The sequence below is a fragment of the Dromaius novaehollandiae genome, chromosome 1, assembly GCF_036370855.1.
Source record: "Dromaius novaehollandiae isolate bDroNov1 chromosome 1, bDroNov1.hap1, whole genome shotgun sequence".
NCBI lineage: Eukaryota > Metazoa > Chordata > Aves > Casuariiformes > Dromaiidae > Dromaius > Dromaius novaehollandiae.
In genome coordinates this window covers 73,118,086-73,142,555 of record NC_088098.1, presented here as the reverse complement: position 1 = coordinate 73,142,555, position 24,470 = coordinate 73,118,086, and the positions used below count along the sequence as shown (strand labels likewise).

The 24,470-nt window shown below is 39.2% G+C and overlaps 1 protein-coding gene across 4 annotated transcripts in view; it reads left to right on the top strand.

The window, feature by feature from the left end:
- The window catches only part of SCUBE1 (signal peptide, CUB domain and EGF like domain containing 1), a 220,679-nt gene that overhangs the window by 49,823 nt on the left and 146,386 nt on the right, over window positions 1–24,470 (top strand). For all 4 annotated transcript variants that reach the window (XM_026114052.2, XM_026114051.2, XM_026114056.2 and 1 more), the window contains exon 4: window positions 4,033–4,167. In XM_026114052.2, the coding sequence (XP_025969837.1) occupies window positions 4,033–4,167 (135 nt within the window). The remainder of the gene's footprint in view (window positions 1–4,032; window positions 4,168–24,470) is intronic.

The window sequence follows — 24,470 nt, the reverse complement described above, 5'->3', positions numbered from 1 at the left end:
AGCATTTGTTTATTTAATAAATGAAACATTCATCTCTATCAGCTGTAATATGTCCCACCCTTTCATACTGTTCCACATTACCGCTCTCTAGAGGATCTCATCTTACCAAGATACAGAGTCCAAGTTTGATTATGCGAAGGTGGTGGGTCCAGAAAGCAAGAGGTCTAATGCAAATTCTGTTATGCATTAATTTGCACAGTGCTTCTGATACATAGGTATATAAATATATATATACTTATGTATTTATATGTATACATGCATCTGTTATCTCTTCCTCTCGTTTGAAAGTTTTCTTCCTTCCCAGCCCCTCCCTGATCTTGCTCTTCCTTTATTCTTTTTGGTCCTTGGTGATGACTGGCCAATATAAAGCTCAGGCCCTAGTTTCTCTGGAAACAGGGGTTTGTCACTCTGGCTTTAAACTCTGTCTAAACAATTATAGCCATTGCGCTGACTGTTGCTTTAACTATCTGTGATGGTAGGGAGCAGTTGAGGGCTGTGGTAACTGAGTTATTTCTATACACTTCATCAAGAATTGCCTTTAGTAGAGACAATCACGGGTCAGTTCTTTGTGATAATTGTTAAAGAGAGTGGCTTAAGGACATATTCTCACTTTCTCATAGTTTTTCTTCTCTGTTTGAGGATGAGGGTTGGAGCAGCCATTTGGGACGGCCATAACATTTTTCCATCTTTTTGTGAGTGGATTATGTAGGTTTGTGGAAACCTTGCTCAGGCTCCCTTCTTGGGATCATCAGTAGGATTTTGAGGCTCAGCTATCGCATAAGCAGTGGATAAAGAACTCTAAGAATCAGCACACTGTCAAGTGGAGAGGCCAACCTGGGTGAGACAACTTTTGAAAGACAAGGAGCCTAGGAAATGGATTTGAGGTTCCATATAATTTTAAAGGAAGAAAGGGAGCTTCAACCCCTGCCTTGGGGCTGCAGTCCCCAGGAGACAATCCTGATCTGGCATAAGATGACCAGTGGTAGCTGATTTTGTGCAAAAGATTGCCAAAGAAGATCTGTCTGCGCTAAAAAAAAAAAGTTTATTAGAAGTAACAAAGAAAGAGAGTTTAGTATTCATGCTCAATACCTTTAAAAATCTTTAAGATGGGTTTAGTTGGGGCTTAGGGCAGATGTTCAAAAGAGGTTTTATATCATCAGAAGTGACTTTTTTTTCTGTATCTAGAGTTAGGCCCTGAGGGCAGTTCTCCAGCAGGTGTAAACTGTCATACAGAGTGCGGACAATTAAAGCTGCTGAGGATCCACCCTTGGTTTTTCAAAACAGTCAAGGGCCCAGTCTGACATGCAGAGCCTCCAAAACTGGAGCCAGAAGAGCTTTATTGAAAAACTGGCTACTTATTTTACTGTTTATGTGAGAATTAATCTCTAGAAAATGTGGTCCAAAATGCAATCTCACATATGCTGCATTACCAGTGTTTACATGTTCAGCTGGGTAACTTGAGCTGCATTGAACTGGAGTTGCACAAACAATAAAAGAAAGAAAAAAACCCTTTGGCAGCTATTTCATTTGTGAACTTTGAAGAAATTCAGATAGATAAAGCAATTATTCTGCCAGATCTATCCAAGCTTGTGTTCACTGAGGTTCAATGGAGTTCTCTGCTAACTTCGGAAGACTTTTTTATCTCATTCTCTAAAATAGGTTAATAATGGGCTGGTCATAACGTGATTTTACTGGAAAAAAATAACAAGTAAATAATTTAATAAATATTTTCCAGGCAGTCATGACCAATAGATTGTTTGGTATGGTGGATAATAAGTAATATTGCCCTTGAAGACTGCAGTAATGCAATGTGCTCCAAAAAGCCTGACCCTAGTGTAGGATTGAGACCTAAGAAGAAAGTGCTACTCCTACACCACCAGGCCAAGATTTATTGGAAGGCATGTGTATGATGGAGATGTAGATAGTTGTCCTAGATCCCAGCTGCTCCCTTTCTTCAACTCCTTCTCTTCATAAATACGTATTAAAATCTTTTCAAGGCAAGTAATTGAAAACAATTGGAAGAAACTTTTCATAGAAAACCTTTTTTAAGAGTTTGAATGGTAGTAACTTTTATTCTAGCATATGGATTTGGGGGTTGGTGGTAAATTGAGCTATCTCATTACAGAAGTGGTAAATCACCAGCATTTACTATCTACAGAAGAAAAAAAATGTTTATAAATCATTGCATTTGTTTCAGATTATTCATCAGAGCTGGAAGGCAATTGTTCAAGTTGCTTCGTGATACTATAAACAGAATGCTTGGAAGGCCACATACTTTATAGCAAAATTACAAAAAAAATAGCAAAAAAATACACGTATCAACCGAGACTTTTTTCCTTCAGTAAGTGTTCCACTAATCTTCCAGAGAGAAGAATCTAGATCCCAGTGTGTCATTTTGAAGGAACAAATTTGAGTTGGCACTAACGTTCCTGGGGCAGCAAGGCCTGATGACTCCCAGTTGAAGGCTCTCACAAAGTTGACTTATTGATCTTTCCTTCCTACACTGCAGTAGTCGAGGAAAGTCTGCGCTTTCCTTTTCTTATGTCCTCAAAACTGCTCTGATGGGGTTATGAAAAAGATTCAGATCCAGAAAAGAATAAGAACTGTGGGTGGGGAAGATGTTGATACAGTGAATATGGTGCAATAGTGCTTAAAGATATCCTGGGGAATTAAAAAAAAGGAAAGGACTGTCTATGCACTTTTATTGTAGTTCCAGATAGGAGGCAACTGTCTGGTTTCCTTGGGCACTGCTATAATTACCCTAGAGCTGTTCTTCTCTGTGCAAGAAGAGCTATGATTTCTGTCATCTGCACTGAAGCACAAGCAGCACACCAGCACAGACAGTGATAGCAGGCTTGGCTGAGCAAGCTGCCTGAACCAGCCTGCATTTCTGCATTAGTTGCCAGCTGAATTTCTCCGGCCCTTCAGACATCCTGTACTGCTCTGGAAGAGTCTAGGCCCAAGAAGCTTAGTTTTGCCTTAATGTATCATGACCAGTCTTGGAGGAATTAATTCTACAGGAGCTGTGCCAGCTTTTCTCAGGTTTTGAATGTTGCAGGTCATTTGGCTCTGTTGTGCTCCCACCCCTTCCTGCCCCAGAAGATAAAATGAAAGCAAAACACATGCCAACTTCTTTGCTGACATGTTGGCACATACTGTGAAATAGCTGACTGGTTGCAGGGTCTCCATAAAGGAGCAAAATACGGATTTCTCAGGTGGCAAGTTGCTCTTATCCAAAGAGGAAACAGAGAATGGGTATACCTTTTATGAGCAAAACAGAGAGCTGCAAGGTTGAATGTGGGTCAGGTATCTTTTAGTGGCAGTGCTCTCACAGTGCTGAAACATGTGTCTCTTTTAAACATCACAGCATAAAATTTTTAATGCCAAAGAGAGGTGAAGGGGGTGGGCAGGGACCCTCAAAACAGCCAGTAGCTAATGCTGCCTTTGTGGTTTTATATATTTGCCTATTAAAATGACAGTACAGACATGGAACATTTAGATTTAAGAAGCCTTCCTTTCATTAAACAACATTAAGCAAACTGACAAAGTAGGGGGTTATGACTCCAGTAATTGAAACATGCTGTTTTGTTCAAGACCAGAACTCTATAAAGACTCTTTTCACCCAGTAATGCCCTTTGTGTTCGCCTGCTACCCCTGCTAGAAATTACTGTAGGCCTGAAGTATATCTTTCCAAGTAGAGTGGGAATGACAGAGTGCAACACCACACTTGGCAGATGGGGTCACAGCCCTTTTAGGACGTTAACATTCATTGTGCATTGGAAATCAATTTGCAGCTCAGAGTGCATGGAGACTTAGCTGCACTCTCCTCCCCACTGGTCTTTTAATGTTAACTTTAAACTCGGGATGCAGGAAAAAGAATTAGATAGATTAATTTGGATTAACTCTGATGGGGTTTGGGTAGTTCTTATTAGCTTAATTTACAGTGTGCCTTTTCATGGATTCCCTGCTCTGTTAGATTTATGTTCTGAATAGGTATATTACTTCATACTTTTTTCTTCTTCTCTCTCATAGATGTTGACGAGTGTCAGGATAACAATGGAGGGTGCCAGCAGATTTGTGTAAATACAATGGGTAGCTATGAATGTCAGTGCAAAGAGGGCTTTTTCCTGAGTGATAACCAGCATACCTGCATTCATCGCTCTATTGGTAAGTTTTCAATGTGTGACATGTGCTTTTGAGAATAACTGTGTTCCAAAAGAAATGCAGAAACTGTTCTTAATTTTTCTTTTATTCCTCAGAGCTCTGAAAATCATTGTATTTGTTGGTTGGAACTGCTTGGTTCCTCTGCTAGGCAAACTTGTAGCATAGGAATAAATAAGACAAAGGTGTTAATATGATATAGGAATACGCAGAGTTCAAACAGCAGGCTATTGGGACAGGCAGAGAAGAGATTTTCAAACAGCAACTTTGTGCTTCTGACTTTCCAAAACACAAAAACATCTCTTGTCTGTTTATTGCTTAAAAGGTATCTTGTCTTCCACCTTCGAGAGCATGATATCAAAGCTTAAATCAAAATGAACAGCTTTCTTCTGGAAGTTATACAGATTATCTTCTTTTGCCAGTCATATAGCTCATTGCTTCATTGCAGATTGATGATGGCTGATATTATATTGACACGTCATTTTTCTTTGGTTCAGTACTCTGTCTAGGGTGAATTAGAAAACTGCTTTTCTGTTGCCTGTGCACTAGCAGTAGAAATAAGGAATCCCTGCAGAACTGTGATCCTAGTCTGCTGCTGATTTTGAGTGGAATAAGATGCTCTCCTTTTTCTGTACATGTCAGGCATGGAAGACAAGTTTGAGGGGAAAGAGGGAAAAGAAAACAGCATAGCTATAAATCTTTGCAATTAAGTGGGCTCTTTACGTGTACATTCAGATTTCTGGCGACCTTGGCAGCAATGGGAATATATGCTAGCAAACTCATTTACCAGTAGGCAACAGAAAACGGCAAAGTAGCAAGATGAGTCTGATGATCAACAACATAAGCATGCTGTAAATTTCCACAAGCCATGCAATAGTTCTGAATTATTGTGAGTCACTAAAATTAAACAGAAAATCCTACCTGAACACAGAGTATGAATTTAGTCACTCTGTTGACAGGAAAACAAAACCACCTGAGCTTCTCAGAAATGTAAGTGTATTTCTGGCATTGTGTGCCTGTTTACACAGAATTTTAAAGACAATTGGTAATTTTGATTTTTAGAAATGTGGAATATACTCACAGTTCCACTTTTTAGAATGATTGTTAAGTTTTAAGCAAGTGAGGCTTTTTGGGTTTGACAAGGACATGCAATTAAGCTCCATCAACCAATGTATTTTAAAGGTTGTTATCTAATAGGCTTTTAGTCATTGTTTTCAACATAAATTGTTCAAATTTCTGTCCAGTGTAAAGTAACCCTGACACAAAGATATCCAACAGAGTAAGGAATAGTAGCTGGAGGCTTAATGAAAACCACTTGCAGAGCACTGCAATACAATCATTATTTCAATTTGCACATTATAAAAATTCCCAGCTGTAATAAAAGAGAATTGAGTTATCCAAGATGGAAACTAATGAAATACATGAAAAATGAGAGGCAAAAGGCAAAAGTTTTTTGTAAGGAACGGATTTATTGAGGGACATAGTGAGTTTTTATGGCAAAGGGGATCCTACTTTGCAGGAAAGACTAGGGGGGATGGATTTGAAGGTTGACTGCTGCATGCACATAATAAAAATGCATGGGATGAATATATTTGTGTTAACTTGTTTATAAAGAAAATGACAAATAAGACCCAGTCATTTAATTGAAGCAACGTTGTCAAATTATTCAAGGTCTGAAAAAAAACCCAAATAGCCTGGAGGCAGTTGCAAAGTGTATTATGAACAAACGATTTGCAACTTTTCAAAAATAAAGTGCCAGTTTACAATATGAGTAACCATTACACTGTTGTGTCATGATCCTACACTTAAATACATTGGGTGGGTATGCAGGAAGAAGGAAATGAGACAAATGATCTATTTTAGTTGTCAAAGGCGATGGAGTAAACATGCATGCTAAGAGAGTAAGTGCCTTTTTAAATATCCCTGTTTACTCACTTTCGTCTGTCTCACTTTTAAGTGCCTCTGCGGAAACTGTTGGAATGAAAAAATACAGAAATGCTTTCATCAAAGCAGTTAGCCAGAAATATGCCAAGTGCTGGATTGTGTCTATTACCTCTGTTGGTAAACAAGGGTGAAGTAGGCAAAGGCATAACTTACATCCAGCATTGCAATCCAAACACAAAGGCTCAGACCTGACAATGCGCTTTAGCAAGCTTGTTGACTTTGAGCATAAGATCCATTAATTGCAGTGGGATTACATTTTTATCTCTGAAAAATGCAAATGTAGTCACATGATCTCCATGTCCTTGACATCACCGAAAAGTCTCTTCGAGGACTCAGTTAATCTAAAATAATCTACCACAGGGTTCTTCATGCAGTTCCCTACCACCTTTTCTTTCCTGTTTTCAAATGCAAGGTGCTTAGGTTGCATTTGGAGGTGGAATGAGTCCAGAGCAGAAGAACCAGTAGCAAAGCCTTGGCAATGCCCCATCTGCAGGCCCAGCATGCCAGCCTCGGCCCTCAGTGAGGCTGGTGCTGCTCACATGCTTTGAGCTCATCAGCCATGTTCAAGTGATATAGTAGTTTCAGGCCTGAAAAATGGCATTAGATACTTGTGGGGGGCGGGGGCATAAGCAGAGAAAGGAATATGTCTCTTTTTGCTTACTAACCAGCCAAGGGAAATGTATTTCCTGACAGGAGGCATCCTCCTTAAAATTGTCAGCTGCTGTGTGCACTTCTCAAGCTACCAGACATGCACTGTGTCGGGCTCAGTGCTTCAGGGGTGGATAGTGTATCATCACACTCCTACCCACAAGCTGTGGTTAAAAGCCACGCTGGAGTTCATGACAGGGGCTTTTAACATCATCCTTGTGTCTCAAATGTCATGTTTGCTTGCCATCTAGAAGTGTTCTCATTATTTCCTGTGGACAAAAAGGATTAATGATCTACAGAGAAGGATGAATTTTATACCGATGGGAGGCCAGGCTGACATTAGTCAGTGCAAACTCTAGTTTCTCAATGTTTGCTTTCCTTCATTTTCTTCATTATTCACCAGCTGATTTCATATAACTTGGCATATCTTTTGGGAAGAGGCTATGCCCAGTACAACTTACCTAATTTATTTTTGCCTGTACTGGTTTGATTACAATAACAACAGCAACGACAGAGAGAGCGAAAGGGAGGGAACATGGATGGTAAAAGATATGGAAAATTTGGCAGTTGTTTATCTTAGTACATCTTAATTGCAATAGTAGGTATGAGCACTGTGAATTATACTGGAGACACATTTGTATTTCCTCATGACTTAAAAAGAATTAAAAAGCTGTTACTGTAACATCTCCAGCTCCAGAGGGAGCATGTGTTTAATAAATGTGGAGATTAATATCATACACTACAGCTGTGACTGAGTCAGGTGAGTGGGTTACAGCATGTCTTTCCTCAATTTGGTAGTAAGTGAAAAGCCTCAATTCAGCAAAGCCTCTGAGACAATCCTTAATGTCGCAGTGATATCAAAGTTGGTTAAAAATCTAAATTGGGCCTAAAAGTATCAAGACAGACAGAGTTTAGCCGTATGCCTGTAACTCTGCTGAAGTTCAAAATGATCTGGAGTCCTGACTTCATTTTAAGGGTACAGGATGCCTCATTGCATTACACTAAACGTATTGTGTTCAGGAGCCCTGGCTACGAACTGCCTCTCCAACCAAAATTCCCAGCTTAAGTGGTAGAGAAGGCTGTTACTGTCCCACACCCAGAGAGCAAGTCTCCTACGGCACAAAGGAGGTCTGCTTACAAGCCTGATAGTTTACGAGTTCTGTGGCTAGGAAAACATCTGCCATTTTAAATTCCAACCCTTGAATGTCTCCCAAAACCATAGTGATTTTAGACCAAATGATTTTAGATCTGCTAATAATTCCGTAACAATATTTTATTTATACTATGAGTGCCTAGTAAAAGAAAAAGGCAGGTGCAATTAGGAGTGGTAATTTTAAGTGGAGACAAGAAGAGGTGGAGAAGTACTGGGCTATAGAAGTCTGGAAATTATGATGGTCTGGTCAAACAGCAGAAAAGCTTTTTATATGGTTGTCACCATCATTTTCAAGCCTGTTAAAAAGCCATTTCACATGGAATTGCTTTTTCACTTCCTCTTATACCATTAGACTTACACTCTTTGCAGAGCTGGGGATTCCTACACACAAAATCGAGTTATCACAATTTATCAAATTACCCTGCTATGACTGCGCTTCAAAAATGGCTTGTCTCTTTCTACACTGTAAGTGCAACAGTTTAGTCCTTGAGGAAAGAGAGATGTTAAGTCAAATTGTCTTCCATTTGCCATGGGCTAAATGTCTTTATGAAAAGAGTTACCATGCTTCTGCTGATACATAGTAACCTGTTAAACTTGATTATATGCTTGAAGCCTGTTAATTGTGCAGTAGTAGCACTGGAGTCCTCTGGTGAGCTGACATTGAATTACTGAGTTCCTTCTTGTTCTGAGGACTATAAAACTGCCTTTGTTCAGTTTTTTGTTTTCCTACTTTCCATGATTTATTTTTATTTTTCACCTGTTTTTGTAATCCAATGGGATTTTGTAATGGCAGAATAATGCTAGGGCTCCTAGGAAGGAAAAATGATCCCCAGCCAGAGTAGGAGAGGTCTGCAGGTTGGGACTGTGGACTTTATTCCCATTCATCTGTGAGGGGAAGCAGCAATTGTGTAACAATAGAAGCAGTATAAGGTGAAAGTTTAGGACAGATGTAAGAGTAAGTATAGTATGCAAATAAAACCACAAAAGCAGTTTTTTCAGTAAGGCACCAAAATTGTCAATAGTTCTCCGTCATTATGTATAGCATTTCGCATTTAAGGTGTTCAATAAATGTCAGCTTAAATGATGACTGCTTAGGATATCTTAGAATTGGAGGCAAAGGCATGCCAGTTTTGGCTTATAAATTGTTAAATGCATCTGAAACCTGAGGTTGCAATCTTCCTTTTATAGGTAAGAAAACAGGCATAAACTTCTCAGTACTGCGTAAAGCCTTTGTGATGGTGTCTGAACTACAGGATAGATTCTCCCACAGACCACCTGAAGTCCTGTTCCTCAGTCCAGATGGAAACCAGGATGTGAGGAAATAGTGTAGAATATGGAATCAAAAGAGAGCTATGGTATATTCTCAAGATGCAGAGTTAAACTTAGCCAGGTAGAGTTGGTTGCAGGCCCCTGCTGGAGTTCCTAGGACCAATTTGGAGCCCTTTCATCCTTATACTCAGGAAAATGCGAAGCCTCCATATATACTACCTTAGTTTTACAACTCACTTTCTGAAAGACAAAATATTGCTCTTTAAAATGTTCTGGGGCTTTGTTTAAGGTTTGATTCTGAAACAAAGCCAAATTTTATTGAGTAATCAATACTCTCCCCTGCTTTGCTTCAGCTGAGATTGAATGCAGTAGCAAACTGTTGGGTTAGCTGGATGCAATGTTGGTGAGTTCATTGCAACTGAAAAAAGAAATGCAATAATATTCAGGGAAAATAGCAGATTGCTAGATTTTGCCAAAATCTGTAATTGAATTCTAAGAGTGTTCTGCAGAATTTGTCCTATAGGAAGTCCAATATTCAAGGGTCTGTAATCAGAACAGACAACTTAAAAAAAAAAAGGAAAAAAAAACAATAAATAAAAATTTAAAGTATAGTCCTAGATGTACTAGAAAATATCAACCGGTAAGTAATTAAGAAGTCATGTGTGTAACTTGCGTATAGCACTTGAACAGTAGTAAAAACAGATGCAGACTTGAGCAAGACTGACTAAATAACAAAGTAGGACATGCACATGTTTTCTTGTTGAGCCAAAAGCTGAAATAGTATAATGGTATGGTAGTTGTCTCTGCATGGCTCTGTTACTAGAGCCATTCGGTAGGGAAGGGATGAAACTAAAGGGGAAAAAGAAGTGTGCAAGAAATAATGATGCCGTAGATGCCAAGGAGTGAGTCTTGGAAAGAGCAGCTGTTTGAAACACCCTGCAGCAGTGTGACAGGCAGCCAGCTTGCCAGGGGGAGCAGGGAGTTTGTAAGTCAGATCAAAAATCTCTCCACACCTGTGTGACAGAAAGTGCAGTGAACAGTCTGTAGCTCAGATCTTGACTGACTAGCGGTGCTGACAAGATGGGAAAGCTACACGCACGAATGGGAAAACACACTGGAAAGTAGTACAGTCAAAAAAAAATTTAAGAAAATATGCAAAGGGGACTTTCACACTCAGTCATTCAATAGCACTGGAAGTGAACCAATATTCTGCTCGTACTGTCTGCTCTGGATATAGCAAGATTATACTAAATAAAAGAACTGACATGTTTTTTAAAGGCGGCTAGCATCCAGTTGACTGAAACATCAGGTAAGAAAGATCTGTGAAGAATATTAAGCCAGAGCATTCTAGAAAAAACTTGCGTTCACACATGCATACAACAAATGGAGTCTGTTTTAAGTATATCATATATCGTATGTGTCATGCTGTGTGTCTCTAATGCCATCAGGATTATAATGATGAATTCAGGGCCAACTCTGAATTCTGTGTGAAAGATACTCGGGGTCTTTCATACCTGCTGCATTCACTGTGGGCCTCTCAGTGTATGTCTCTCTCTGTTTTCCACTGTGCAGAGAAATCAGCCGCAGACCATATTGTAGACACTATTCTCCTTTTCTGCTATTCATGACAAATCTCAGAGATGTGATCCAGCAGAAAACTCTTTAGAGGCTGATGCCACAATGTATTTTTGGCTGTAAACTAGTAGGAATTCAAGATATAAATGCTAAATGCCTGTTCATGTCTACTTTACCCTCCTGTGTATGGCGTGCATACTATGCATTTAATGAATTCCATTAATTATTAAATTCCATATAATTATTTTTGAGGTTGCTCTGGGCTATTATGAAATGTTAGGAATTAATGGAAATAAGAAGAAACATGTTTGTATTTAATAGCAATGTAACTTTCCAAGCCTAACAATACTTGCATGTTCTGCTGAGCTTTATGTCTGAAGAGTATCTGGGTAGGAAAATTGTTGTTGTTGTTACTGTTCTTGATGGTATTTTGGTTTTTTTGTACTTGAGCACCAGTCAAGAATGAGACCAGATTGTGCTAAGGCTTGTACAAACTTGGAAAAATTACAGTGTGATTAGACAAGGCAAACGCAGGGCAGAGAACAGCAGAAAACACATAGTCACAGTGAATGATTTCATGGCAGAAGCATTGTGGTAGTGCCATGTGGTATTTTTAAGAGGGGGCACAAAAGAAGAAAGCAGGGAGGTAAGAGTATATCAGCTAAATGGAAAGTAAGAGAAAGAGGGGGACAGCCAGCTGGATGGGAATAAGGTGAAAGGGAGGAGAAGAGATTGAAGAACAGAAGAAGGGTGTGGAACAGCCAGCACAAGGTAAAAGCTATATCCCTGCTCTGTCTCATTAATTCCCTGGCTCAGTAATGCCATTTCTTTTCAGTATCCCCTCTCTCTTCCCAGTTTTCTTTCTACTTAGCTAATTCCTTTCCTACCTAAACCACAGTATAATCAAACTACCTGAACCACATCCATGTCCTTGAAAGCTGATGTTATTCTCAGTGGAGTGGGTCATGCGCTGAGACTGCAAAGCTAATCTGCTAATCATGCGCAAGTGATCAGGATGATATCCTTGCGAGAGTTCAACTCTTGTGCTTCTCCTGAGAGTCAAGAAATGCAGAAGTACAGGGGTTAAGTATAACGGGGAGAGGAGCATCATGTAATGTTAGAGTTCTGGGCAAAGTCAAAGTTAATTATTCTCTGAACTATGTTCCCATTGATCAAAACTTTGAACCTGTGCAGTGAATCTGTCTATCTGATTTTTCTGCATAACACATAGCATGACTGAACACTTTCAAAAGCCTCTGCCTGACTTACCTATACCGAGAAGCAGAAAATACATTTCTTCTATCATCCTAACATAAAGCATTCACCTTTGAATAAGAGCAACAACACTTTTGCCTCTCTTGAGTATGGAGTACCTCCTTTAAAAGTTCTCCTCTGCATTTATAGCTGATTAAGTCATAGCACATGTAATGTAACCCAATATTATCCAGTACATTGTGCTGCGAACGCTGTATTATGTTGCTGATTTACCAGAGTTGGCAGGTTTTCTCCCTACAGGTAACATGGGCGGATGATAATGTAATAGCTGCTATCTTCAATCCATATCAAACTGCAAAGTCCTAGACAAGCCAAGACTAAGAGCCTCCATACTCAAACACTAATTTTTGTCAGAAATTCACATGATGAGTGTTGGCATTTCAGTATTTTGTGTAAGGAGAGTTAGTTATTTAAACTGACGTTTGTTTGGAATGTTAGAAAGACCAAGTGAGGGAAGTAGCAATGTGAATGGTTCTTATGACCTGCATTTCTCATTAAGGATGATGTAGTTTCTGTCTGTTTCAGACAGTAATTTGCTCCTCTAATTGCTAATTAATCAGAGGTTGTCGAAGGAGTCTACAAAAATGACCTCAGCATCCTAAACTCCCTCTGAAATAAGGGCTATTATGCCATGTGCTGTAAGTTATGGATATGAGAGACAGGAAAGTTAAATAATTTGCCTAAAGTTGCACAGAATTCGGTAGAAATCTTAAGAATTAGAGCTTTCCAGAAAAGCTGTGAAAGAACCATTTGACTGAGTGCATGGTTTAATTGATATTATGTTGATTTCACCAAATTTGTTTTGTAAAACTGGGTATCTGTTTTTTTGTATGCTCTTGCTAGGAACACAATGCAGATATCCTAAGCCCAATTCTTTTAGTCTGTTGTTTAATTCTCTTCTTTTATCCCTGTTGCACTTTACAGTCAGTGATTGATGATGAATTGCGTGTACATGTTTAAGATCAAAGTGTAGCACAGGCAGCTGGGTGGATAACAGTGCATTTGCAAATCCTGTACTCTCACTCCTTTCCTCCCCATATGTAGCTTACTGTTGTGAACGTATGTCATGTGGTTTTCTGTTGGCTCAATCCTGTAAATTGAACAATTTCTGATGGTGCTGAGCAACTTCACTTTGTACTGAAATTCAGGGTGTCTGATGGCTCTCCACACTGTGCCCTCATACTGGGAAGGCAGCCAAATTTATCTTGGGAATGTGTAGGCTCTGAAAAGTGAGGTGTAATACAACTGCCTGGACAGGTTAGCCAAATGTTGTCAAAATTATTTCTGAAAAAAATGTGGTTTTCCACTAAACCAAATTTTGTTCTCTGAAGTAGCTGTTTTTCCTGTAATAATAACAACAACAACAATAAATATTTGTTAGCATTTTTATTCATAGAAACAAACAAACATCAAAATTCTGGACATTGAGACTCAGAGTGGCTGCCCTTAGCACTGTAGTAGCTGTGGTTAAACAACCTCGTCTGCCTCCATAGGCCAGGCAGCTAGATTTCATCTGTTGTAATGCACTGCAACATGCATGTCCATGAAGCACCCTAATCAAGAGGGAGGACCTGGACACGTAATATGAGAAACAAGACAAGCATGAAGCCTGATCTGTTGGGTGAAGGAGTATATTCCTGGTAGCATTTCTGAATCACCTGTTTCTTTTCTCAGCTGAAATGTTTCAGGGTTGGGGGAGCTTTTCAGGAAAAGGTCAAAGAAAAACAAAAAACTCCTGTGAGTTCTCCCAAAGGGCAGCATTCAAGCTGTCCTTGAAGTGAGACTGGCTAACCCTGCCCTTAGGGACAGCTGTATGTTTTCCCACATGCTCTTCTGCAGTACGAGTTTCTGCTCTTTGCCTCCCCAGACAAAACACTTTCAGAACTCCCTCTAAACTTCCCAGGAAGAGCTATAATTTGGCCTAACGGCTTCCCTAATGGACATTTAACTACTCCGCTCTAATTGGGGTTGGAAAAATATATCATTAAAAAAATCCTGTAATTACCTGTTTTAAACCATGATTTGGTGGTTTAATACTTTCCTGGCCTAATCTATGTCTGTGTCTTGAATCCTGAATAGTATGTTTACCTGCACATTTATTTTGAAAAGGCTTTGTATGGAGATCTCAGCATGACTTTTTGGCATTTGGCTAAGTTACCATTTGTCTTCAACTGGCATTAGTTGAAAATACATTGTGCTGTGGAATCTTCTGAGAACTCACAGAAGGAGATAGTGAGCTGTCATTCCTGAGCTTGCTCTCAAAGAAGCTGACCACTTATCTGCTTTATGAACTCTGAATTAATCCGGAGGATTAACTGTCAGGAACTCACTGAAATGCTCCATGCAGCCCCACAGTGGAGTGAAAATGCAACAAAAACAATAAAATCAAAGAACACCAGTAGTAAGTCTCAGAAGTTAAATCACTTCAAAATAGAGCCTTGGTGGGAGCAGGAAAGTCTCTTTGTATTTTTCATGTTGTTCTCATGAGTTTCATGTAAGAGGGGCATAAGGTGACTAAAGAAACTTTCCTGTTGTCCAGACTGTGGATATAGCTTTTAACCCAGCTCTGAGGCTTTCTAGCCCTAGCTGTAAATGGTACCACTTCTGACTGTCCATCAAATTCACTTCCTGATATTAGCTATCAAGTGTTCAAATCCAGAATGTAAAAATATCTTCAGGTATCGAAGGGTTATTTATTTGTCACTTGGTTAAATATTTCTATGAGGTTATTTTGTTTTTTTCATTTCCTATAAAAACACCTATAAAGACCTCATTTTACTTTTGTGTTTATTATGGCTCACTTTGTGGGGATACTTCTGTGCTGAGCTATACCCGTAGTGCTATGTCAAAAGCAATGTTGTTGTCAGAAGTGTGGCTGTGTTGAATGACATCCCTTTTTTCCTGTTCCATATTTATTCTCCCCTCAGACTTCCACAATCTTTTACAAGGCAGAAACAAAGTTTCCCCACTCTCCAATAAGATCCGATGTCAGAAAAAACACATTTTTCCCCTTACCTTGACCAGTTAAAACTGTTGCTCACAGAAAATCCATATGCAGTGTCTAGGTGATGCTTTTCTTGAAAGTACAAAAGTCAAATAGAGCTGCTTATCAAGAAGAATTCTCTTTTTCCATGTTCACCCTTGCACAGCAATACTGACTGCACTCTATTTATTGTCACAAAGTCTTGTTGACCTCTTACAAAAGGCTCATAGCTTCCAAAGGATTTTCTTCACCTTTATTTTCTTAGAGAGAGATCATTAAAGTAAGGGATTGCTATGAACCAGTTATGCTGCTAGCAGATGTCATGCTTATTTCCATGTGCAGCCCTGCCAATGTATCTTCATCTTCTTTCATCCTATCCTTTCACCTCTTTGTTCTTTCTAGAGAGCAGAATGCCAGTTGTTAAGTATATAAATGGAAACTAGGATGAAATAATATAGTTTTGTTAGACCATGAAATCTGTAAAGGCTAAAGACTGCTCCAGTCAGAGCTGTAGTGTTCTCTCTGAAGTGGAGATGAGATACAAGTCCAGTCAAACTGATTCAGAAGTCCACAAACTCTCCGCCATCTGAGTGGGATTTGACCTGCTGTCAGGAGACTGTGAACATCTGCTAACAACAGAGATCCAGTCAGAAGGTGATATAAATTACAATTATTTCTTTGTGTTGCAGCATTGCACAGGTAAAGAAAGCTGTGAATAACTGTACCACCACTGTAAACTTTTCACTTTCTGTGCAAGACCTTTGCAAATCATTCCACTAATCTGCAGGACGAAAGTGTCTTTAGGAGCTACACAGAACTTTGAGAAAGGGGATAAAAAGTGTCAGAAGGAAACCGGTATGTGATAAGTAGATTAAAGGCAGTTCAGTAGTTAAGAATATGCATGCGGGGCAATTACTAATCACACACACTACTAATGATAGTTAAAATAGTAAGAAGTAGGTATGCACTGCACTAGAGCAATAAACAGGTGCTGAGATAGTTACTTTGGCACAGAAAAGAGAGCCTGCTGGTTTTAAGATGGAGAAACTATTCTGCAATGACAAGTAAGCCTCAATGCATTGAAAAAGAACAATGATAAGAGAACAGTGGAGAGGTATGTGTACACACAGGATGTTTCTTACCCTGAGTGTGCCAGCAAAGCATACAGATTTGTGAGAGAAGCACGTTCTTCCACTCTAACACCACCATTGCCCTATAAAGTCTCATTCATTTCTGAAGTGCAGCTTGTAGGTTAGGGTTCCACGCATTGTGTTGGTGATAGCATTTGGTCTTAAATGGCTAATAATATAGGCCTGCTATATCAGGTGCCTCCACATGAAAACTGATGCTGAGTGTCCCAGAAAAAATTAACTTTCTGTGGCAGGAATGGGATCAGATTTGCTGGTTTGTGGAAAATGCGTTTGTCTGCATGCCCACTGTGTGTGTTTGGTGCTGGTTGTAGCATATGGAGGGAGAAGCAAGAAGATTATTTTGGTGAAGGTAAATACCAATAGTAGTAAAAGGAGAAATTATAATTATTCTCTAAAGTAGTCCTCTGTGTAATTCACTTGCTCAGATAATAAAAGATCTGGATGTCTGAGGTCACCAGAAAATGTTTTTTGAATGCCTTAATGGTGGCGCCATCTGAGCAAATCTTGATAACAGGTAACTTTTATCAAATGACAATATATTCATCATCTCCATTTTATACCGATCTTTTTCCAGCACCTTTCACATCTCCCCTGACCCAGACCTTGTAACATAGCCTTCCAGACTGTGAATCACTCATTTCTCTCCCTCATGCCCCCACCAAATGTTATCACACTGGCTTGAACCTTGACATTTGATTTGTGTAAGCTAGGATTCTTGCGTGTCTCAGGCTGACATTTTATTCAGCTTCCTTCTCTGAGGAAAACTCAGGGAAAACAGAGCTACATATTCCATCTTCACAGAGTGGCAACCTATCTTCCCATAAAAGCGACAACAGTAAAAAGTTCTGAAGTTTTTCGCAAATAAATGTCCCTTACATTTTGCAGATATGTTGGACACTTACAATGCTTAGAAAACAATATGTAATACCACTAACGCACATGTATTTAAATTTTGTATATACAAATACACGCGCATTTTGTAAATACATTTTCCTAAGCTGTCCTTGAATGTGGCTGCTGTGACCCCACTCCTTGCATGGTATACCCAAGGGAGGCAGCAGTGGTTTTGTTCTCTAGGTTTTGTAGGTTTCTTTGAAAGCAGGGGAGAGGCTTGTGCCTACACTGCATTTTACTTTAATGTATGGTCAGGCTTTCAGGCCTTTGTCGATAGGACTATTCATGTGCTTAAGTGTTTTGCTGGATTGGAGCCACAGAGCAGTTAATGAATTAGCGCACATACCAGGATATGGCATTCTATTTCTTCTTTCCAGACAGTTTGCATTTCCAGTATTTGTATAGAATATAGGATGACCAGCAGCCTGTTTTCTTTATATACAAAATTGTGAGGAAAAATGTCTTTTCAGTAATTAGTATTTCTGCAATACCCCCTTAAAAAAGCCTTCTGATAAATTTTCTTTCCCTTTCCTCCCCAGGCACCCCCACCTCCCTAAAACAAAAGAGTACGCAGTAGCCATTGCTGCCATACCTTCTTCCCTGCTGTGAAAGTGGCAATGTATGAATGTATTTTCCTTATGGTGTGCCCCAGATGGTGTTATAAACAGAATTTAGCTACCAAAAAACTAGAGTCATAGTGACAACAGATATTCAGTGCAGGCTGACAGGGGCTTCTCTGAAAGTCTTTATCTAATTCTCTGCTTCCAGCCTGTAACGTAGGACAATAGATGTGCATCTCTTTGGCAGATTTCCCCTTTAGACAAAATGTTGATAGTGGGGGTTTAAATTGAGGAAACACATATTTGTGCATGACGTATTATTTTTGGTCTTCTGTATTGATACTTCTCCTTTAGTAATAAATTGACCACGAGAGCTGAGTATCTCCCATTCCATTCCATTAGTGTTGCTTGGCATAGCATGTTCTCTCAGTCACCCCTGTATTTGTGTAATAGCTATGTCTGGTCCTGGTTTGCATTTTTAATCTTGATTAATATTTGGTATTTAAATTTGGTGGCTTTCTCAAACCAAGGTCATGTCCCAATAGAGAGGGTAGCACCTTGCAGAAAGCAGTGCTGCTAAGTGCATTGTCTTGCATGTTGGCATTATTGTGTGGCCTGCTAGGCTTTTTCTCCTCCTGATGCTGTCTTGACCCATCCTTGGCTGCATTATCTTGGAATTTCTATGTGGGCTAGTAGAGCAAAGGTAATTTTAAGTCAGTGGTGCCTATTGTTTTCTCATGGTGTTGCTTCTGAGGTAGTTATCTATTTTTAGTAGGGCACCTTTCATCCTGAAGAATCCCAGGATATGTTACAGACGTGATCCTAGGAAATGCCAAGTAACCTCCTCTTACACTGACTTCAACTGGAATTGCACCTGCTCAGCAGCTGTTTGGATAAGGCTATGTATTCTTCTGCCCTGCTGGTTTGCAATGATCTGATTGCAAAAATCCTAAATGTTTTCCAGTGGAAGTGTAGGTTTTACATAGAGAATTTAAGTTTTCTATTACCAGCCTTGCTTTTCTTACATTTTGGGAATAGTCAACAGACTTCAGAACTAGAGACCCTGTCCAATGTAACCTATATGTGGGAATCACCTTCTCCACTGAAATAAAACAATTTTTAAGAGCAAATGCAGTAGCTGCTTAATAGTATATAACCCCACCATACTCAGTTGTAGAAGATAAAAAAATTCAAAATCCAGTAGAAACTGCAAATAACTTGTAATGCAGAAGGGTGATTACTCCTGCTGGGTTTTTGTCATCAAGATACATGAATGTTTTTGTCTGCTTTGGTGTCCCACCTTGAAGGTGGCATTTATCTTCTCTAATATTGTTCTAGCCTGGGCAAATCAGTCAGTGATGATTTAAGGTCCATCTTTACTGAAGCATTAATTTAGGCTCTTTCCTGGGCATTGCTTCAAAATACGTCCACCCAGAAATTTCTCACTTGAGTTTGGTGATGTGTTTTCCTGTGCTAGCTGGCCCATTTAAGAATGGGTACCAGACCATATAATATTATGTTCCTTTCCTCAGAGAACTACAACTAAGTAGAAGTATCAGTCTTACTATTTCTTAATTTTCAAGGTTTTAAAGTTCTTGCTTTGTTCTGTACAAAAATCAAATCATAAGAATTTTCTTGACAGTGGAATTTCGAAAGGAGTGCTTTTGTATGGCATTTGTCCATCTGAGGTCATATGGTAGTTGGTAGGGTTTAGGTACTGGCATGTATAAGACTTTTGCTCTGCCTGATCCAGGGGATTTTTTCATACCAGACTATTTTGCATCCTATAGAACAGAGAAGCAAACTAGGAATTTCCCTTTCCCAGGCCAGCAACTTCACTGAGAAAGTTCCATGTGAATAGATTGGATGCAGGAGTAAACTGAAGGATAGTGATCATCAGAATACTAGTCAAGAATCTTAAAAGTGAAAAGTAAAAAACTGATTATAGGAGAGAACACGTAGTCAGGAAAGTCAAGAGAGGAAAATGCGGTATAGTTAAGTTTAAAAAAGTAAAATAGTGCTAAATCATGAAAAGATCACATTATCAGGATATGGGCAGAAGTCATGAGGCTTGAACTGTCTGCTTTATCTTTCTCTAGATGCAGGTGCTTAAAAGCAAGGATTGTATGGGGTGCGTGTACAGCATGCCCTGGGTATTACCGCAAGCAAGCTGTAATACTCACAGTAGTGATGAACACTAGAATCAAGTGAACAAAAGGAGGAGCTAGGGATTGTTTTCACTTCACCATCTCTCTGAAGAGCAACTGGAACTCAGCAAGTTTGAGGGGATAGAGGCAGGTGGAGGCAAAGGCCTTAAGTTTTATGTTAGATAAAGTTGACATGATTATAAGCAACCAGGGACAAAGAGTGAACAGTGAATGAACTCATTCCCTGTCCAAGCTCCATCATAGAGAGAAATAAGAAAAGAGGGTTTGTAGAAAAGGCAAAGTTATAAGTGGGAGCTACTCTGTAGATAAGGAGAGGAAAACTAGAGTAGTTACTTGGAAGGGATGTTATGACTGAAGAAGGCCAGGCTGGCAGTGCAGCAGTGGTCTGCATAGCTGTTGTCAGACATTATGTTAAGGGAGCTAACAAGAAAACCAACACAAAGAGGGAGGACTGGGAGCTTTTCTTCTTGACCCTGGAGGGAGACATTAATAGATTAGGTTCAGAGAATGAGAGAAGAAAACAGGATGAGTGAGGATAAAGGGGATAAACTGCTGCTCAAACCGGAGGAATTCCAGGTCTCTGCTTGCAAGTCTCCCTTTACCTACATAAGAGGAGGCAAGTAGCCACCTCTGTGGGTTGGCATACCTTTCTTCCCAGACCTGAGGACTCTGAACACGAACTCCACTGAGATGGGAAAGTGAAAAGACAGGTTCTGGGAAGAGCATGTCACACTTACTTGGACAGTTGGACAGCAGAACCTCCACTGTGCTGGAGGATACTTTAAAGAAAGTCCCAAGAATACGTACAGGTTTTGTATTACTGGGGACCCACAAGATACATTAGATTACAGTGGGGAGCACTCTTTATTTCACTGGGATATAGGGGAGTTGCTTATGCCCTGGAAAATTAGGAGAAATCTCATGGGATACTTTCTGCTCCTGTTATCTTCATAAGATTCTACATAGCAATACAACCTGACTTTCATTGGTGAGATGGGAAGGGGACCAGTAGTTCAAAATTATTCTTCTAAATTGCTGTAAACAGCCTTAGTGAAAAGTAGGTAATGGTACGTATGCTGTGCAGTGTACAATACAGTGCTGTGGATTTGGTTATCCACCTAAAAGTAAGAGAGGTGTGCAAAAGAAACGTACCTGGACACAGTAAAATATATCTGTACTTATAAACAATCAGTATATTGTTACATACTGATGCGTAAAAGCGTATATCCCTTCATACAACAATTTCATTCTAAGAATCCTAGAGTCCTCTGAAGATATATTATTTATGTAAAGAACAACTGCTGGTGTTTTGAGACAGAGAGAAGTTATTCTCTGTCATACTATATGTACAGTAAAATATTTATAGAGTCACAGAGTCAGTCATTTGTTGAGCTAATTCTGACTCACTATGTTAGCAATGGGCCTCAGTTGACGGTGGCATTACAACCAACACAGATCTCAGGCTAATACTACTGTTGCCCTTTTGTTTGGAATCTCTGATTACAGATAGATGGATTCATTCTGAAATGCTGTGAAGAAAAAAGACTTATTTCTGCTTTCAACCTCTATGGGAAGCATAAAATCATGCTGCCTTCAACTGTTCCTGCTAGATGAACACTGTGGCTGTGTATAGCACCCTCCTGTGGTGTCTTGTGGCTTTTACTGCTAGCTTCATTTTCTTCTCTGCTCTCTCCTTATCAAAATCAGTGTCTTGATACTGACTCGCAAGTTGTAGCCAAGATTGAGGGCAGAAAGATGTATAGTAATGAGCAATTCATGTGATACTGTATACTGTATTGTGGACACTAACCCTCATCAGATGTTGAAAAATATTATGTTGCTTTGATCTTCTGAGTTCTGAATGTATTTAGTGTGAGGTAAAGCATGGATTTGAAAGGAGAAATATTGTATAAAGGCAGGTGTAGTAGGAATGTAGTATGAATAAGTACCCTTCATCACACCTCTCAAAATCCCTTGCTCCATTTCTGACTCCGCATCTAAGAAAAAAATTGTCAGTCATGCTGAAATTTGTTTAAAGACCACATATGGGAACATTCATCTGAATGAATGATCTCTTTCTACAGTTACTTCAAGAGCTGAACTTATATTTCCAAGAAATAGATCAAGCAGCATTAGTCTGTTGTAATGCTATTCCATTCCATATACGTTCCTATATGCTTATCACCTTAGTATATAAACACTGCAATGTTAATCTGCGTTATCAATAGCAGTTGTGTCACATATTGCTTGTTTGTATGCACATCTTTTCCACAAGAAGTGTATACAGGATCTCATAATTCATTTCCTATTCATACACTCATCTCCAGGAATGGTGCATCTCTGCTCTACACTAGCTTTACCTTTCTTAGGGAGAATTACACCTTTCTGAAAAGCTGTGGTTGTTAGCTGTGGTCTTTATAGTAGATATTTTTTAATTCTTTTGAAGATGATGAGAAACTGAGAGTAGAAATCATTTAAGATAAGAGACAAGAATTCGATGTCATCTTGGTGGAAAGCCAGTGTAGAAAATGGAGGCAAGGTCTGATGTGCTAATTTAGGTGATGCATTGCATTTTTTTGAAGTGTAGCACTAGCATTTCTTAAACCCTAGGTATTTTAAGCCTGGGTGTATCAGCTTGCAGCGATCACACTGAAAGAGGATAAAGTTGTGAACTACTGTAGCCAGGATTATTGGCCAATATCCTCATTAGCCAGAAGATACAGAAGGTACTAATTGTGAATTCTGCTGTGTTAGGGTCTACTTGGCAAGGAATGCAAGAGTATTCTTCAGCTGGGGATAGAACTAACCAAGTAACATTCAACCAAAAGAGACCACAGTGTGTCTGCAGTCTAGTCAAAATATTGTCCCATGTCCAGCTGCGTCGTTTGCTAACGTTCAGCTTCAGTCAGACTTTTTCATCCAAGAACTGATTTCTGCCAGCTGCTCGTAGTGTGATGGTCAAGTGTAGTGGAAGCAGCAAACAGGTGAAACCATATGTTGCATATATTGCATGTTCTTGTGTCTGGATAGTTTGATTAGTTCACTTGGCAGCTACATGTAGGGAGGAGGAAAAAGGAGACTGACACAGAGTTGATCTTTTTTGCAACTTCACAAGTGAGGGGTCTAGTGTGAAACTAATTTCTTGTCACTACTCAAAGGATAAGTCACTCTGTGAAGGATTCAAAGTATTGTACTGCATTAGCCATGCTCCTCACTACCAGGTGAGGCAATATTGACAAGTATAGCATCCTAGAGGATAAGAATCAATCAGTGTCTGGTCTCTGTCTGTGGATATCCATCCTCTTTCCAGTCTGTCCAACAGGACCTTTAAGTGTTTTTATTTGTGAGTCCTGGGTGAAATCCAGATTGTGCTGGGCCTAGAATAGCTGACTACATTGAAAAGAATTTGTAGATGGCCTTTGACAGATTCCTCTGTGAATTTACATAGAATGGGACTTGATATCAGATGATTATTGTTTCGAACTGGAATACCCATAGTGGGTCCTCTAGCAGTGCTCTGGCTACTTTAAGTCTGGAGGAGAAGGGAAAGATCACATCTGTGTGTGTAGTGGTGGCTGTTTTGGTCAAGGTGGTATCAGTTGTTAGTGATAATATAAGGAAGGCCCTGACTGAGATTCAGAGGCCCTGGTATCCTTACTCAAAAATCAGGCCTTCGAGGTTTTTGCTGTTTCTTCATCTTTCAAATATCCAATGAAGAACAGCATGGTGATGCTTTTTGATTGACAACTGAAATGCAATAGTGATAAAGCAGACTTTCCATTACAAGGGACTACTCATTAATGTATTCTAAAACAAGGGGTTAATTTTCAGATTATGCTTTATAACTCTGTGTTGAAGCCTTTGGTTCCTTCAGGTACAAAGTGACTTTTTATTGTATGAATGAAGGTCTGCTGTCTTCATAATAAAAACAGGCACTATTCGATATGGGAATTTTAACGAACTATGGTTTGAAAAACAGCCATACTAAAACTAGTTTGAACTGATATGTCTCAGACTCTTGTTATCTGTTAAAGAATGTTGCTCCTTTTGTATGATATTAAATTGCTGTTACATGTCACTGTAGAAACAAGAAAGGATAGGTGAGCGATAGGAGAAAGGCTGACAGAAAAGGACTAATTAAGTACTGTTTTGCAAACCTCTCATTGAAATTCATAGCTTGGTACCTTTTGGGACTTGAAAGTAGGGGAAATGGAAAGATTTCAATTAAAAAGGTATTTGTATGGTTCTTTGTGAAACCAGTCATTCCCTTTTTAATACAGAGTGAAATATGTAAGTGTCTGTCCAATGTGCTTTAGAAATATCAAACATAATGCCCTGAAACAATGGATATTTTAATAGACCTCAGAGCAAGGTTTTTTAAAATAAATAAAATAAAAATCCCATGGACCTTTTAAGAATTTTATTCAGATCAAAGCTCTGGCTTTTTTTTTCTTAACTAATTTTTACATTGATTGACTGATTGGAAAATTTGAAAGGAAAAATATGCTCAAAAAAGAAAGACAATTGCATAATAAATAATTTAATTATCTGTTTTAGTTATGGTTGTAGTTGCCATTTACATTTTTTTTTTTAAGTACATAATGAACTTTCTTTTTGTCTTACAAAACTTTTAGGTCTTTTTTTTAAATTCCAGTGATTGCTGTAGCATGACATTTCACTGAGTTGATG